Source organism: Schistocerca gregaria, chromosome 5 (genome assembly GCF_023897955.1).
Source record: "Schistocerca gregaria isolate iqSchGreg1 chromosome 5, iqSchGreg1.2, whole genome shotgun sequence".
Taxonomy (NCBI): Eukaryota; Metazoa; Arthropoda; class Insecta; order Orthoptera; family Acrididae; genus Schistocerca; species Schistocerca gregaria.
Window position 1 is genome coordinate 87,122,587 of NC_064924.1, and position 16,205 is coordinate 87,138,791.

The window sequence follows — 16,205 nt, forward strand, 5'->3', positions numbered from 1 at the left end:
CAGCCTTTAACGTACTCGTAGACACGCACAGCGGTGTACTCACACGTAGACGATGGCGGGCCTCTTCTCAGAGGTGCGGGGATCGAGCCCCGGCGGCAGCCAGAGCCGCACCTGCGCGCGCAGCCCGCCCCCCACCTCCACCCAGTCGTCCAGCTGGCGCGGCTGCTGCTTCCCCAGCAGCTGCGTCCGCAGATCCTCGTTGTCCACCCACTGCAGCACGTCGCCTGCCACACAAGCAAGAACTCCGTGTCAGGATACTTTAACCCTTGGACTACCATTTGTACGTACAATGAGGTGACGAAAGTCATGGGATAGTGATATGTACATGTACAAATGGGGGTAGTATCACGTACACAGGGTATAAAAGGGGAGTTCATTGACTGAGCTGTCATTTCTACCCAGGTGGTTCATTTGGAAATGTTTCCGACGTGACAGGGGCCGCATGAAGGTAATTAACAGTCTCTGAAGGCGAAGTGGTAGCTGGAGCTATAATTAGGAATTCGATATTCAAAAGTCCACAGTGTCCAAAGTGTGCTGATAACATTATATTTCACGTGTTACCTCTCATCAGTGACAACACAGTGGCAGACGGCCTTCACTTAACGACCGAGAGCAGCAGCGTTAGTGTGGAGTTGTCAGTGCTGATAGACAAGAAACAATACGTTAAACAACACAGAAACCGACATGGAGCATACGAGGAACGTGTCCATTAGGACAGTGCGGCAAAATCTGGCGTTAGTGGCCTATGGCAGCAGGTCAACACTAGTGCATTTGCTAGCAGCAATACATCGCCAGCAGTACCTCTTCTAGGCTCTGACCATATCGCTTGGACCGTAGACGACTGGTAAACCATGGCCTGATCAGTTGGGTCCCGACTTCAGATGGTGAAAGCTTATGGTACGACAGTAATATCGCAAATTGAGTCCGCCTTGATGCAAAATACCTTGTTATTCGTTTATTTCTTTATTATACAAAACTAGTTTCGGCGACAAATATCACCATCATCAGCGGGGATTTTTTAATCTAAAACATGCAGAAAATGGTATGGTTGTACAAACGCAGTTAGGCATTATTACATTTTTACAAATCGTCTTTTGAAATATATTTTTACATTGATACTTTCATACTACCTTATTTATTGTATGCTACAGCATGTTTTAAGCAATTATTGGCGCTGTTTGTGACATATTTTCTGTGCTCTTTTTTCTGTTGCCGTCTTTTTACTTACCGAACATCATGTCATATGCAACCATGTGAGCGGCTGTTAGTAAACAAATACTCAAAGGTGAATTTCGTATGTCAGCAGTATATACTTGGGGTTGTGTTAGTGTTGTGGAAACCAGTTATTTTGGTGTGTATTTAGCTGTTGCTTAGCTATTCGTGTACTCACGTTCGTGTGGCTGCTTTTTACACAGAAAAACAAAACTTTTACGCTTTGTTTCTGATCAAAAATATTACGCCATCTTGCTGTTCGCGTGTGTCTCGCGAGGCGTATCGCAAGTGGTGAGAAAGACTACGAAAAACTGTAACGCGAATTACGAAGACTTCTTTTGATTATTTATGTCTCTGTGTGTGATGGGGAAGTGGTTCTTTTGCGTGTGTGTGCTTTCCGTTCCGTGTCCTTCGTCAGTTCTCTCTCTGTTTTTCTATGCAAACACGGACCAAATGGAAGGGTTCCAAGATAATATTATTGCTTATTGTAGGGTTTGAGTGTGACGCAGACCCCATGAAGCCATGGACCCAAGTTGTCAACGAGGCTCTGTGCAAGTGCGTGATGGCTCCATAATGGTGTGGGCTGTGTTTGCATAGATCGTTGACTGTAAATGGTTATTTTCGGCTACTTGGAGAACGTTTGCACCCATTCCTGGACTTCAAGTTCCTAAACAACGACGGAATTTTTATGGATAACAATGTAGCATATCACCAGGCCACAATTGTTCACAACTGATCTGAAGAATATTCTGAGCAATTTGAGCGAATGATTTGGCCAACTAGATCCCCCGACATGAATCCCATCGAAAATTTATGGAACGAAAGGTCAGCTCGTACACAAAATCCTGCACTGTTAACACTTATGCATTTGTGCTACAAAGCCAGCATGGCTCAATGTTCCTGAAGGGGAATTCGAATGATTTGTTGAGTCTATACAATATCGAGTTCCTGCTAAAGATGCCGACACAGTATTAGGAGTCATCTCAGTGTATGTGTCCTGATACAGTTTATCAGTAGGGCCGGTTTAAGCACAAGAGACACAAACCGTCGTTTGGGGCGCCAAGTTGAGAGGGGCGCCCGAGATGCTGAAGAGCAAAAATTGTATACAGTTCGCAGCATAATTAGTAGCGAAAACTGACACACATGAAAGCGTAGGAAGAACAAGGGCAGGAAGGGCGAGGAGGGAGGGGGCATCCAAATTGTAAGTCGCTTGTGTGAAAAATTGTTCTCGAATCAACCCTGGTTTTCAGAGAATAAGTGGGAATTTGCTGCATGTTATTGCTATGTGCTCATGTCCTACCGATAAAGAGAAGCCTGTTAATGTTTTGTAGAATTCCTGTTATTACTGCTTGCACCCGTAGGCTGCACACTCTTGAAGTTTCATTGTTAACCCTTTGATCCACTCCGTTCCGCCCCATATTGTTCTATCGAATCAGTTCGCGTCATGTAGACAGGCAGCCCAGTAAATATAACTGAAAAGCAGACTGCTGTTGCATCTTCCCGGACGAATCATGTCAAACAAGAGCACGCACAAATTGACCTTTGGTTCGTCACAAATAGTTCCCACATTCAGGAACTGTAATTTGAATTAAAAACTTAGAACCATGTTCTATCCACTAAAGTCAGTCGCTTTTCTTTGTCTTTTATCTTTTGGCCAGTCCTTAATCCTTGGAGATACTTAATAATAACCTGGTATGTCCCATCCGTCATCATATTGGAAAACTAAACAGGGGACTTTTTTTTCATAATGTTACTCCACACTATGAGGCTAACTAAATTAACCACAAACCAGTACCTTTCACACCAAAAAACAAGGTAACTTTCACTCCGAAAAAAAGGTAGTGAAAGGTCTGAAGTCATAAAGGCCCCCTAACATCTATGATCTGCAGGGCCCCTATTCCGCATATGTACTCAACTTTTTTTTTTACACATTACTCTACGTTCACATAAAATGTGAAGGTAAAATCTAATAAAATTTTGTGTTGCTAACTTACGCATTAGATTGTCTTTTACGAATTAGAAGACTCCCCACCATAGATTAGAAACAAATTTTTTGTAGCAGTACTTGCTTCAACAGCCCACACATCGAAAGTAACAAAGAGACCAGTGTGATTTTGCTCTTCTTTTCGCTAAGTGATAAAGGGAAAGGTTTCTACCATCACTGCAACTGTCGACAAGAAGAACTGCCAATTGCCAGCCGTTTCTGGGGCTGACTTGCACAGATTCTATTAAAATTAATTGTAGATCAATGTAAAATTCTTGGGTTTCCAGTGGTGTAAGTTTGTCGAAATGTCGCGGTGTTTTAGCGAGTGTCACAGCTTTTGGCCATGTGCCGAGACGGGGTATTGGTTTTCCTTGTATAATGGCTGCGCTGCACCGACACCCGCTCCCCTTGCGAAAAGGTGGATGGTGGTGTGGTTGTGGTGGGGGGAGGGTCCGTGCTCGAGCCACGCCATGATCAATCGGACTCCATCTGGCATGCTCTACGAATGCCTCTCTGCTGGGAGTGCGAATAGTGGCTAGCCACGTGTCCCAAGCAGAACTTAGTACGTAGCCACCTTCACTGTTTACGAGGCCATCATTAGTCGTAATTTCGATGGCTCCCTTTTCTATGGTGTCCGAAGATCCACTGACCACGGGTTCTTTCCTTGAAGCTGCCAGCTCTAGTGACTTTGATGTCGACGAGACGTTCATCTCCCTTCTTCCTTATAAGCTGTGCTCAGAAACCGCCGATTTGTCTTTATGCACCTGGCCTCCTCCAAGCAGAGCTGTAGAACGCAGTACTTTGTCTACCCGATGTACCACTGTCCACTCTTGCACTGAATGCTATTGACCCAACGTATGTGCAGCCCCACTAGATCCTTGGCCTAGTCATTTAGTCTTCTTTGGTGATTTTAAGATTGTTTTAACATAATATACTCGTATCTTGAAGATTCTTCCGAACTTTGCTGTTGTTGGTCCCAGATATAACCGAAACGCCAGTCGCTTAACCTCTTCCGGTATTGTTTCTGGGCTGTACATTTCACGCAAAGCCTTCATGTCATTGGAGCCATTCCTCTATAAGAATTCTCTCAGGTGTTACCGCTCAGTAGACAGGCTTATGGCCCGAGCCCTGCGCTGGGCCGTGTGTCGGCAGCTACATGCAAGCAAATACAGATCAGTGTGCTTCTACACTTGTTCCGTAGATCATGAAGACACTTTCTAATGATACGGAACGTATCGGTTTAACAAAAGGTTCCTTATGCCATATTTCAAGTGGTCTTTATTATTTTAGTTGTAAGATTTTTGATTTACATTCAGAAATTATTTCAAGTTGTTTTTTAAATGTTGGCTATCTACAGACTTTTGATGCTCTTTGGTAAGTGGCCAAAGATTTCTGTAACAGCATAGTTCACCCCTTTCTGTGCCAAAGTTATGTTGATCCAAAGTAGTGCAGATCAGCCTTTCTCCTAGTGTTGAAGCTATGCATATTGCTATTGCTTTTGATCTGTGATGTGTTATTAATAGCAAACTTCATAGGCGAAGAAATATATACGCTGAAGAACCAAAGAACTGGTATACCTGCCTAATATCGGTTAGGGCCCCGCGAGCACGCAGAAGTGCAAGGACTCGACTAATGTCTGAATTAGTGCTGGGCGGAACTGACACCAAGAATCCTCCAGGGCTCTCCACAAATCCGTAAGAGTGCGATGGGGTGGACATCTCTTCTGAACATAGAGAGCAAGGCATCCCAGTTATGCTCAATAATGGTCATGTCTGGGGTGTTTGGTGGCCAGCGGAGGTGTTCAAACTCAGAAGAATGTTCTTGCAGCCACTCTGTAGCAATTCTGGAAGTGCAGATGTCGCATTGTCAAGCTGGAATTGCCCAAGTGCACAATGGACATGAATGAATGCAGCTGATCAAACAGGATGCTTACGTACTTGTCACCTGTCAGAGTCACGTAACACTCCAACTGCACACGCCCCATAATTACTGGGCCTCCACCAGCTTGAACAGTCCTCTGCTCACAACGCTGTCCATGGATTCATGAGGTTGTCCCCATAACCGTACACGCCATTCGCTCGACGCAATTTGAAACGAGACTCGTCCGACCGGCGACATGTTTCCAGTCATCAATAGTCTAATGTCGGTGTTGACTGGCCCAGGCGAGGCGTAAAGCTTTGTGTCGCGCTGTCATCAAGGGTACACAGGTGGGCCTTCCGCTCCGAAAGCCCATACCGATGATGTTTCGTTGAATAGTTAGCTCGCTGACACTTGTTGATGGCCCAGCACTGAAATCTGCAGAAGGGTTGCAGTTCTGTCACGTTGAACGACTCTCTTCAGTCGTCGTTGGTCCCGTTCTTGCAGGATCCGCAGCGATGTCGGACATTTAATGTTTTACCGGGTTCCTGATATTCACGGTACACTCGTGAAATGGTCGTACGGGCAAATCCCCAATTCCTCGCTACTTCTGAGATGCTGTGTCCCATCGCTCGTGCGCAGACTATAACACCACGTTCAAACTCACTTAAATCTTGATAACATGCCATTGTAGCAGCAGTAACCGACCTAACAATTGCGCCAGACATTTTCTGTCTCATACAGGTGCTGCAGACCGGAGCACCGTGTTCTGCCCGTTTACGTATTTCAGTATTTGGATGCGCATGCCTGTACCAATGTCATTGGCGCTTCAGTGTACGTAAACTACTCCACGAAAGCCTACTTAAAAACTTTCAAGAAGTATTAAGTGCGGTATATACTACCGCCTCCAATGTATCGCTCCCATACGGTCTGCGAAGAGTAAATTAGAGTTATCAAACTGCGCACAGACGCATTTAAACGACCGTTCTTCTCTTTCTCCATATCGGAATTGATAGGGAAGAAACCCTAATAGTGGAATATTTGGAAGTACCGTCTGTCATGCAATTGAGAATGACTTGCAGAGTAAGCCTGTTGGTGTAGATGTAGAGAGCAAAAATACTGCAATGTAGAACACCCTGGCCGCGACAAGATTGCTGATTCTCTTGGCGATGTTTTACTGCACACTATTCATCGGGCCTCGCATTTATGTTAATGAAAACCTTTTTGTATGCAGTGTGCCGCTGGGCCTTTGCTTTCGGCGATTCGTTGCTGATTAATGTACCGCAGGTGTTAGGAGCTTCACTGGTCAGAGGGCGTCGTGAATACACTACTGGCCATTAAAATTGCTACACCAAGAAGAAATGCAGATGATTAACGAGTATTTATTGCACAAACATATTATACTAGAACTGAAATGTGTTTATATTTTCACGCAATTTGGGTGCATAGATCCTTAGAAATCTGTACCCAGAAAAACAACCACTGGCCGTAATAACGGGCTTGATACTCCTGGGCATTGAGTCAAACAGAACTTGGATGGCGTGTACAGCCACTGCGGCCCATGCAGCTTCCACACGATTCCACAGTTCATCAAGAGTAGTGACTGGCGTATTGTGACGAGCCAGTTGCTCGGTCAACATTGTCCAGACGTTTTCATTTGGTGAAAGATCTGGAGAATGTGCTGGCCTGGGCAGCAGTCGACCATTTTCTGTATCTAGAAAGGCCCGTACAGGACGTGCAACATGCGGTCGTGCATTTCCTGCTGAAATGTAGGTTTTTGCAGGGATCGAATGAAGGGTAGAGCCACGGGTCGTAACACATCTGAAATGTAACGTCCACTGTTCAAAGTGCCGTCAATGCGAACAAGAGGTGACCGAGACGTGGAACCGAAGGCACCCCATACCATCACGCCGCGTGATACGCCAGTATGGCGATAACGAATTCACGCTTCCAATGTGCGTTCACCGCGATGTCGCCAAACCCCAATGTGACCATCATGATGCTGTAAACAGAACCTGGATTCGTCCAAAAAATGACACTTTGCCATTCGTGCACCCAGGTTCGTCGTTGATTACACCATCGCAGGCGCTCCTATCTGTAATGCAGCCTCGAGAGTAACCGCAGCCATGGTGTCAGAGCTGATAGTCCATGCAACTGAAAACGTCGTCGAACTGTTCGTGCAGATGGTTGTTGACTTGCAAACGTCCCTATCTGTTGATTCAGGGATCGAGACGTGGTTGCACGATCCGTTACAGCCATGCGGATAAAATGCCTGTCATCTCGACTGCTAGTGATACGAGGCCGTTGGGATCCAGCACGGCATTCCGTATTACCCTCTTGAACCCACCGATTCTATATTCTGCTAACAGTCATTGGATCTCGATCAACGTGAGCAGCAACGTCGCGATACGATAAACCACAATCGCTATAGGCTAAAATCCGAACTTTATTTAAAGTCGTATACGTGATGGTACGCATTTCTGCTCCTTACACGAGGTATCACAACAACGTTTCACCAGGCGACGCCGGTCAACTGCTGTTTGTGTATGAGAAATCGGTTGGAAACTTTCCTCGTGTCAGCACGTTGTAGGTGTCGCCATGCTCTGAATAGCTAATCATTTGCGTATCACAGCATCTTCTTCCTGTCGGTTAAATTTCACGTCTGTAGCACGTCATCTTCGTGGTGTAGCAATTTTAATGGCCAGTAGCGTATGTTGGCGCAGAATGGGGACACTGTAGCGTTGATACTACTAATAAAAAGTAAATGTTTTGCCGCCGTCCGCCTCGGTAGCTACGGGGTCAGCGAGGCAAATTGCTAACAAAACGAGCCCCTGTTTGACTTCCGGACGGTCGGAGATTTTGTCCGCTCGGTGTTGTGTTGTGTTATCCTTATCTTCGCACCGCTGCAATACACGAAAATTGCCTGCATGAGGTTGCATGCCAGGTCTAAGCACATGAAACTTCGTATCAGGGTACGGCTTGGCCCTAATGAATCTTCTGAGTTGTCAAAAACGCACTGTCGTATCTTCCAGTATCGAGATGGCCATACTGGCTCGTTCCGAAAGCCAGTTTCCATGAAGTAAAAAAATGAATGTTGAGCAATATGTTTGTGCCGATCCAAAGCCTCCTTTGTAAATGGAAGGGTTGGATAAAAATAGGAAACCATACAAAGCGCAACACATTAGCATGCCTAATACTGTATAGGAAACCCGTTCGCATTCAGAAGAATTTCAAGTAGTGTCAAAACGGACGAATACAGCTCCTCTATGGTTTTCAGGGGGATCTTATCCCATTGACGCTGCAAAACAGTAGCCAGTAGAGGTAACGGTGATAGAGGTGGACAGCGACCACGCGCCTTTCTCTCCAACGCAGATCACAAAGGTTCAATAACGCTGAAATCTGGTGAATTTGGTGGACAGGGGAGATGCGCCAGTTCATCTTCGTGCTCACAAAACCAGTCTTGGACGATGTGAGCTACGTGAATAGGAACACTGTCGTCTTGGAACACAACATCACCATCCGGGAACAAACTTTGTACCATGGGATGAACCTGATCAGCCAAAATGGTCACATAATCCTTGGCACTAATACGACCATGCAGGGTAACTACGGGGCCCATGCAATACCACGGTATGGCTGCCCAGATCATCAGGCAACCCCGCATCACAGCGTTTGACTCTTGGGACGTAAACGCATTCCGAAGTTGAATACAGCGTGCAAAAACACTCATCTGGCCAAATCACTTTCCTCTATTGCTCCATAGTCCAAGTCCCATAGTGCTCAGAGCTCCATAGTCCAGTTTCTATAGCTTCGGCACCACGTTTTCCTGTTTACGCGCATTTGTGTCAGTGATGAGTGGTTTCGGAATTCCAGGCGGACGGGATTAGGAGAGCGGTCTAGGTGCTGCAGTCATGGACCGTGCAGCTGATCGTGGCGGAGGTTCGAGTCCCCCCTCGGGCATGGGTGCGTGTGTGTTTGTCCTTAGGATAATTTAGGTTAAGTAGTGTGTGACTTAACATCTGATGTCATCAGACCCCTAGAACTTAAAACTACTTAAACCTAACTAACCTAAGGACATCACACATACCTATGCCCGAGGCAGGATTCGAACCTGCGACCGTAGCGGTCGCGCGGTTCCAGACTATAGCGCCTAGAACCGCTCAGCCACAACGACGGGCAGGGACTGATGACCTTGGCAGGTAAGTCCCATCAGATTTCACACACATTTGAACATTTTTCGGGATTCCAGCTCGCGCTGCAGTTCCTTCCTTCACGAATGTGACATTTAGTTCGTTAGTGACTTTTGCTGGTGATATTATCTTATTTTTCATGACAATCGTTTTCAATGACCGTCTGTCACCGTTGAACCGTGAATTTACTTTCAAAACCTTTTCTTAAAGAATTTGCTTCGTTTACTAGCGATTCATCAAAAACATTAACACATTTAATCACACTACGGGAGCGTGAAAGCAGTTGCCAGTGGGTAACTGATGAAAACAATTTTCTTTCAACAAATGGAAATTTTATTCCTAAAAACCCTTTCCTTTTTTTGAAACAGATTTAAAATTATAATCAGAAAGCTCCCTCTAAATATCAAGTTACAATTTATGCAGAGGCATAGAATTATTATTATTATTATTATTATCTTTTTTTCGCAGTGTGAGCTTTCGGGCTGAGAAGCATGCCGCTCCCTTTTAACACGGCCGTGGTCACGACCGGTCACAACAACCTCTGAAAGACTACACTGGTGCAAATCTGCAACGCACGAGATTACTTTAAACTAAAAAATTTTAACAACTCGCTCAAACACATAACTACGCACCCCGTAGGAGCGATCGAAATGGTACAAAACACTCACATTAAAGGAAAAAATTACTTGCCACCGAAAGTGCAACTTGTTTTTAAAGAACTCTTACGGTGGAAGGGTGGCAACTTTATATACTGAAATGACCATTTAAATAAAAACCCATGAAATGCAATCTTACCTAAAATATACAAAGCTCTACATAACACATACACCGCCTCACAAGATGATAGGCAAGATAAAAACATATTTCAGGAATTCGGCCTTTACACTTCAGGGACTAAATTCGTTAACGCCGAATCCGACGAACATGACAGAGGCAGCTATTACGTACGGCAGACCGACAGACAGACAGACACTAACTGCCTAACAAATGCGGATGGGAGACAGACCAGCAAGCTGGGGACGAGAGACTAACCAAGAAAAGAAGTAGAATTTAACAAGTAAACGAAACAACATATTACCAATCACTTCTAAAAAAACTGCAATGTCTGGCGAAGACCTGGCGATGCACCCTCAAAACGCTCTCCCGAACCGTGCGCTGCCAGCCGCTTCAAAGGACGCAGGAAGGCGCGCCGATCTCCCGTCTCACGGCGTCGCAGCTCGCACCGGCCAGACCCTCGCTATACGGCGCGGCCTACTGGACTCACGTGGCGACCTCACATGCGCTGACGCTCAAGACGGACAAGTCGTCTTGTGTCTCAGTGCGCGACCGACCAACCGATCGATCCGACCGCCAGTGACCATTGCCTGAACAAACTCGAGCAGACTGGCGGCCTAACACATACTAGCACTCCGGACGACAGACAGACACTGACTGCCCCACATTGACCCGGCTGACCAACTGGCCAGACTCGCCCCGCTAGCGAGCTCATCGTACCCCTTAAATGCACATGAACAGGCAACCTTTCCCCTTTCACACCAGAAGGAGACACCAAAGCTGCGACTGCCACAGCGGCGCCACCGCCAGAAACGGAGGGCGACTGCTTCACACTACGCGCTGCGGCGCGCTCTTCAAAACAGCAATTTTTACCACGGCTCAACGGTCGCTCAACATACACTTTTGTCTGCATTGTGACTTACCGGGTGATGTTTTTCCGCTTTTCCTGTATGCGGTATTCGATACTGTCTCTCATGAAACACCAATCGCTTCAACTCCCTTGGTTATACAACCACCCACCATACAAGTACCAACAATTCGCCCACATTCGAATGTACTGAGCTCCGGCGTAATGCACAAGTTCACAGAACGCTATTCTAACAACGAATGACACGTGCAACGTAGTGAGGACATTACACTGGTGCCGGTCTTGGTCGAATACAACAGCACCACTTGTAGACTTAGCTGGCACCTGCGTTTATGTTGAAGCATACGTTTCTCGCAGTGTTTCCATATTTTTGTCCAGAACCTGTGTGAAATTAATTCTGAGTAACATAATTGATTGCAAAACCACAACAGTCTTCATTATCTGTATTGAGACATAATAATCTATGTTCATACGCCAAAAAAGTTCGCAATAAATACATTACAGCAGATAAGATTCTTACATAAGGGGTTGATCATAAAATTGTAATCAACAGTTCGAAGAAATAAAACGTTCTGATACCCCTCTTATGCACGTTCACCTCACAATGCGACATGTATGTCCCAGCGGTAGCTGAATGTCGATCGCCTTTCTTGTAAAAATCTGAATTTTAACTGTCCACAAAATGTTCAACCTCGAATATCATCTTCTAGTCAACCAGAACCTGCTTGCCACGCAGTAGTTTCGTCATCTGAGGAAAGACGAAACGAAGCTCACAACTACCACCGTCACACCTTAGCAACAGATATTGTCAAGAAGCAGAGAAAATTCGGGTCCTGCGTAAAATCGCTAAAGGTGCCTAAAGCTTCTATCTAGTCCCTCGCTGACCAGTCTGGTGTGGCAACAGAAGATAGAAAAAGTAAAGGCGTAGTTTTGAATTGCGTATTTACGGAACCGTCCACGCATACAGTCGTTTGATCAACGAACAGACTCCCGTAATGACGACATAGTACACTACTGGGCATTAAAATTGCTACATCACGAAAATGACGTGCTACAAACGCGAAATTTAACCGACAGGAAGAAGATGCTGTGATATGTAAATGATTAGCTTTTCAGAGCATTCACATAAGGTTGGCGCCGGTGGCGACACCTAAAACGTGCTGAGATGAGGGAAGTTTCCAACCGATTTCTCATACACAAACAGCAGTTCACCGGCGTTGCTGGTGAAACGTTGTTGTGATGCCTCGTGTAAGGAGGACAAAGGCGTACCATCACGTTTACGACTTTCATAAAGGTCGGATTGTAGCCTATCGCGATTGCAGTTTATCGTATCGCGACAGTGCTGATCGCGTTGGTCGAGATCCAACGATTGTTAGCAGAATATGGAATCGGTGGGTTAACGAGGGTAATACGGAATGCCGTGCTGGATCCCAACGGCCTCGTATCACTAGCAGTCGAGATGATAGGCATCTTATCCGCATGGCTGTAACGGATCGTGCAGCCACGTCTCGATCCCTGAGTCAACAGATGGAGACGTCTGCAAGACGACAACCATCTGCACGAACAGTTCGACGACGTTTGCAGCAGCATGGACTATCAGCTCGGAGACCATGACAGCGGTTACCCTTGATGCTGCATCACAGACAGGAGCGCTTGCGATGGTGTACTCGACGACTAATCTGGGTGCAAGAATGGCAAAACGTCATTTTTTCGGATGAATCCAAGTTTTGTTTACAGCATCACGATGGTCGCTTCCGTGTTTGGCTACATCGCAATGAACGCACATTGGAAACCTGTATTCGTCATCGCCATACTAGCGTATCACCCGGGGTGATGGTATGTGGTACCGTTGGTTACACGTCTCGGTCACCTCTTGATCGCATTGACGGCACTTTGAACAGTGGACGTAACGACCCGTGGCTCTACCCTTCATTCGATCCCTGCAAAAACCTACATTTCAGCAGGAAATGCACGACTGCATGTTGCAGATCCTGTACGGGCCTTTCTAGATACAGAAAATGGTCGACTGCTGCCCCGGACAGCACATTCTCCAGATCCTTCACCAAATGAAAACGTCTGGACAATGGTGGGCGAGCAACTGGCTCGTCACAATACGCCAGTCACTACTCTTGATGAACTGTGGTATCGTGTGGAAGCTGCATGGGTAGCAGTACCTGTACATCCAAGCTCTGTTTGACTCAATGCCCAGGCGTATCAAGGCCATATGTTGTTGTTCTGGGTACTGATGTCTCAGGATCTATGCACCCAAATTGCATGAAAATGTAATCGCATGTCAGTTCTAGTATAATATACTTGTCCGATGAACACCCGTTTATCATCTGCATATCTTCTTGGTGTAGCAATTTTAATAGCCAATAGTGTAATTAGCATCCTTGGCGTGTATATATATACACTCCTGGAAATTGAAATAAGAACACCGTGAATTCATTGTCCCAGGAAGGGGAAACTTTATTGACACATTCCTGGGGTCAGATACATCACATGATCACACTGACAGAACCACAGGCACATAGACACAGGCAACAGAGCATGCACAATGTCGGCACTAGTACAGTGTATATCCACCTTTCGCAGCAATGCAGGCTGCTGTTCTCCCATGGAGACGATAGTAGAGATGCTGGATGTAGTCCTGTGGAACGGCTTGCCATGCCATTTCCACCTGGGGCTTCAGTTGGACCAGCGTTCGTGCTGGACGTGCAGACCACGTGAGACGACGCTTCATCCAGTCCCAAACATGCTCAATGGGGGACAGATCCGGAGATCTTGCTGGCCAGGGTAGTTGACTTACACCTTCTAGAGCACGTTGGGTGGCACGGGATACATGCGGACGTGCATTGTGCTGTTGGAACAGCAAGTTCCCTTGCCGGTCTAGGAATGGTAGAACGATGGGTTCGATGACGGTTTGGATGTACCGTGCACTATTCAGTGTCCCCTCGACGATCACCAGAGGTGTACGACCAGTGTAGGAGATCGCTCCCCACACCATGATGCCGGGTGTTGGCCCTGTGTGCCTCGGTCGTATGCAGTCCTGATTGTGGCGCTCACCTGCACGGCGCCAAACACGCATACGACCATCATTGGCACCAAGGCAGAAGCGACTCTCATCGCTGAACACGACACGTCTCCATTCGTCCCTCCATTCACGCCTGTCGCGATATCACTGGAGGCGAGCTGCACGATGTTGGGGCGTGAGCAGAAGACGGCCTAACGGTGTGCGGGACCGTAGCCCACCTTCATGGAGACAGTTGCGAATGGTCCTCGCCGATACCCCAGGAGCAACAGTGTCCCTAATTTGCTGGGAAGTGGCGGTGCGGTCCCCTACGGCACTGCGTAGGATCCTACGGTCTTGGCGTGCATCCGTGCGTCGCTGCGGTCCGGTTCCAGGTCGACGGGCACGTGCACCTTCCGCCGACCACTGGCGACAACATCGATGTACTGTGGAGACCTCACGCCCCACGTGTTGAGCAATTCGGCGGTACGTCCATCCGGCCTCCCGCATGCCCACTATACGCCCTCGCTCAAAGTCCGTCAACTGCACATACGGATCACGTCCACGCTGTCGCGGCATGCTACCAGTGTTAAAGACTGCGATGGAGCCCCGTATGCCACGGCAAACTGGCTGACACTGACGGCGGCGGTGCACAAATGGTGCGCAGCTAGCGCCATTCGACGGTCAACACCGCGGTTCCTGGTGTGTCCGTTGTGCCGTGCGTGTGATCATTGCTTGTATAGCCCTCTCGCAGTGTCCGGAGCAAGTATGGTGGGTCTGACACACCGGTGTCAATATGTTCTTTTTTTCCATTTCCAGGAGTGTATATATATGACGTGGCGGACAGGGTGGGCAACAATATGCGGTTGTTTGCTGATTATGCTTGGTGCACGAGGTGGTGTGAAAGTTGAGTGACTGTAGGAGGATATAAAATGACTTAGACAAAATCTCTATTTGGTGTGATGAATAGCAGCTAGGTCTAAACGCAGAAAGCTGTAAGTAAATGGCCGGCCGGTGTGGCCGAGCAGTTCCAGGCGCTTCAGTCTGGAACCGCGCGACCGCTACGGTCGCAGGTTCGAGTCCTGCCTCGGGCATGGATGTGTGTGATGTCCTTAGGTTAGTTAGGTTTAAGTAGTTCTAAGTTCTAGGGGACTGATGACCTCAGATGTTAAGTCCCGTAGTGCTCAGAGGCATTTGAACCATTTTGTAAGTAAATGCAGGTGAGTAGGAAAAACAAACACATAACGTTCAGGTACAGCATTAGCAGAGTACTGCTTGATAAGTCACCTCTATTAAATATCTAGGCGTAATATTGCAAGGCAATATGAAATGGAATGAACATGTAAGGATTTTAGCAGGAAAGGCGAATGGTGGATGAAAGCGTGGTTCATCTGTAAAGGAGACCAAATATAGGACAGTGGTGATGGGTGGGTCTTCGCCTTTATCGGCAGTGGTGACCCCTCATGTTTTGACTGCTTACTTTGATCTATTACCTCGGGATCATAGCGGTACATCCGACACTGGTTCAGAGCAACGTCGTCCACATAGTCCCGATACAGCTTTCTGAATGACCTTGTGACGTCAGGGATCGAAGCGACGCTAAGGCACTGGTTTCAGGTGTCCTAACGTCACCGCAGCCCAGGTCGGCAGTCAGAAGACAGTGGACCGTGGCCAACACAACATACAGTTGTTTCCTGACATTTCACTCTCACGCCATACTACGAGAATGCGAACTGGTGTTATTCCCTCTTCTCAGAACATCCAAGGATGGATTGTATAATGATGAATCTTCATCCGTAAATGCAGTACTTGAACACTACTACACCCCCATTAGCCGAGAATACCTTTCGTTAAATACATCCAAAAAAACTAAATGACACAGAGAAGAAGGAAAGCAAAACACCCGGTAAATCTTAGGAACAAAACTTGACAATAGCAAACGGAAAATGATCAATAATAAAGAATTTTACGATAGAATAGAAATAATGCTAGAAATATGAGGAAGCGAAGAGTTGCATTTTATGAAGACATAAAAAGGATAGATAAGAATGACAAACGGAGCTTTCAACAGTCTTGACAGAAACCGAAAAATAAACAAATGACGTGAATCAAAGGAATTAAAGCAGACCTGAGAGAAACGGAAATAACGGAGGAAGAAATAGGAAAAATAGAAACGTTCAGAGTAAAAGTAAAAGGTTCCATGAACCTTCCTGGACTAAACAAAGAAAAATAAGGAGTCAATGCAGGCAGAAGCAAAATGAGGACGCCACAAGAAAAGAATAAAAAAGTAGTCGAGAGACACAGATTAGT

At 46.5% G+C, this 16,205-nt stretch overlaps 1 protein-coding gene across 1 annotated transcript in view; it reads right to left on the reverse strand.

The window, feature by feature from the left end:
* The window catches only part of LOC126272624 (venom dipeptidyl peptidase 4-like), a 348,387-nt gene that overhangs the window by 31,699 nt on the left and 300,483 nt on the right, over positions 1–16,205 (reverse strand). The window contains exon 12 of the mRNA XM_049975582.1: positions 44–224. Within this exon, the coding sequence (XP_049831539.1) occupies positions 44–224 (181 nt within the window). The remainder of the gene's footprint in view (positions 1–43; positions 225–16,205) is intronic.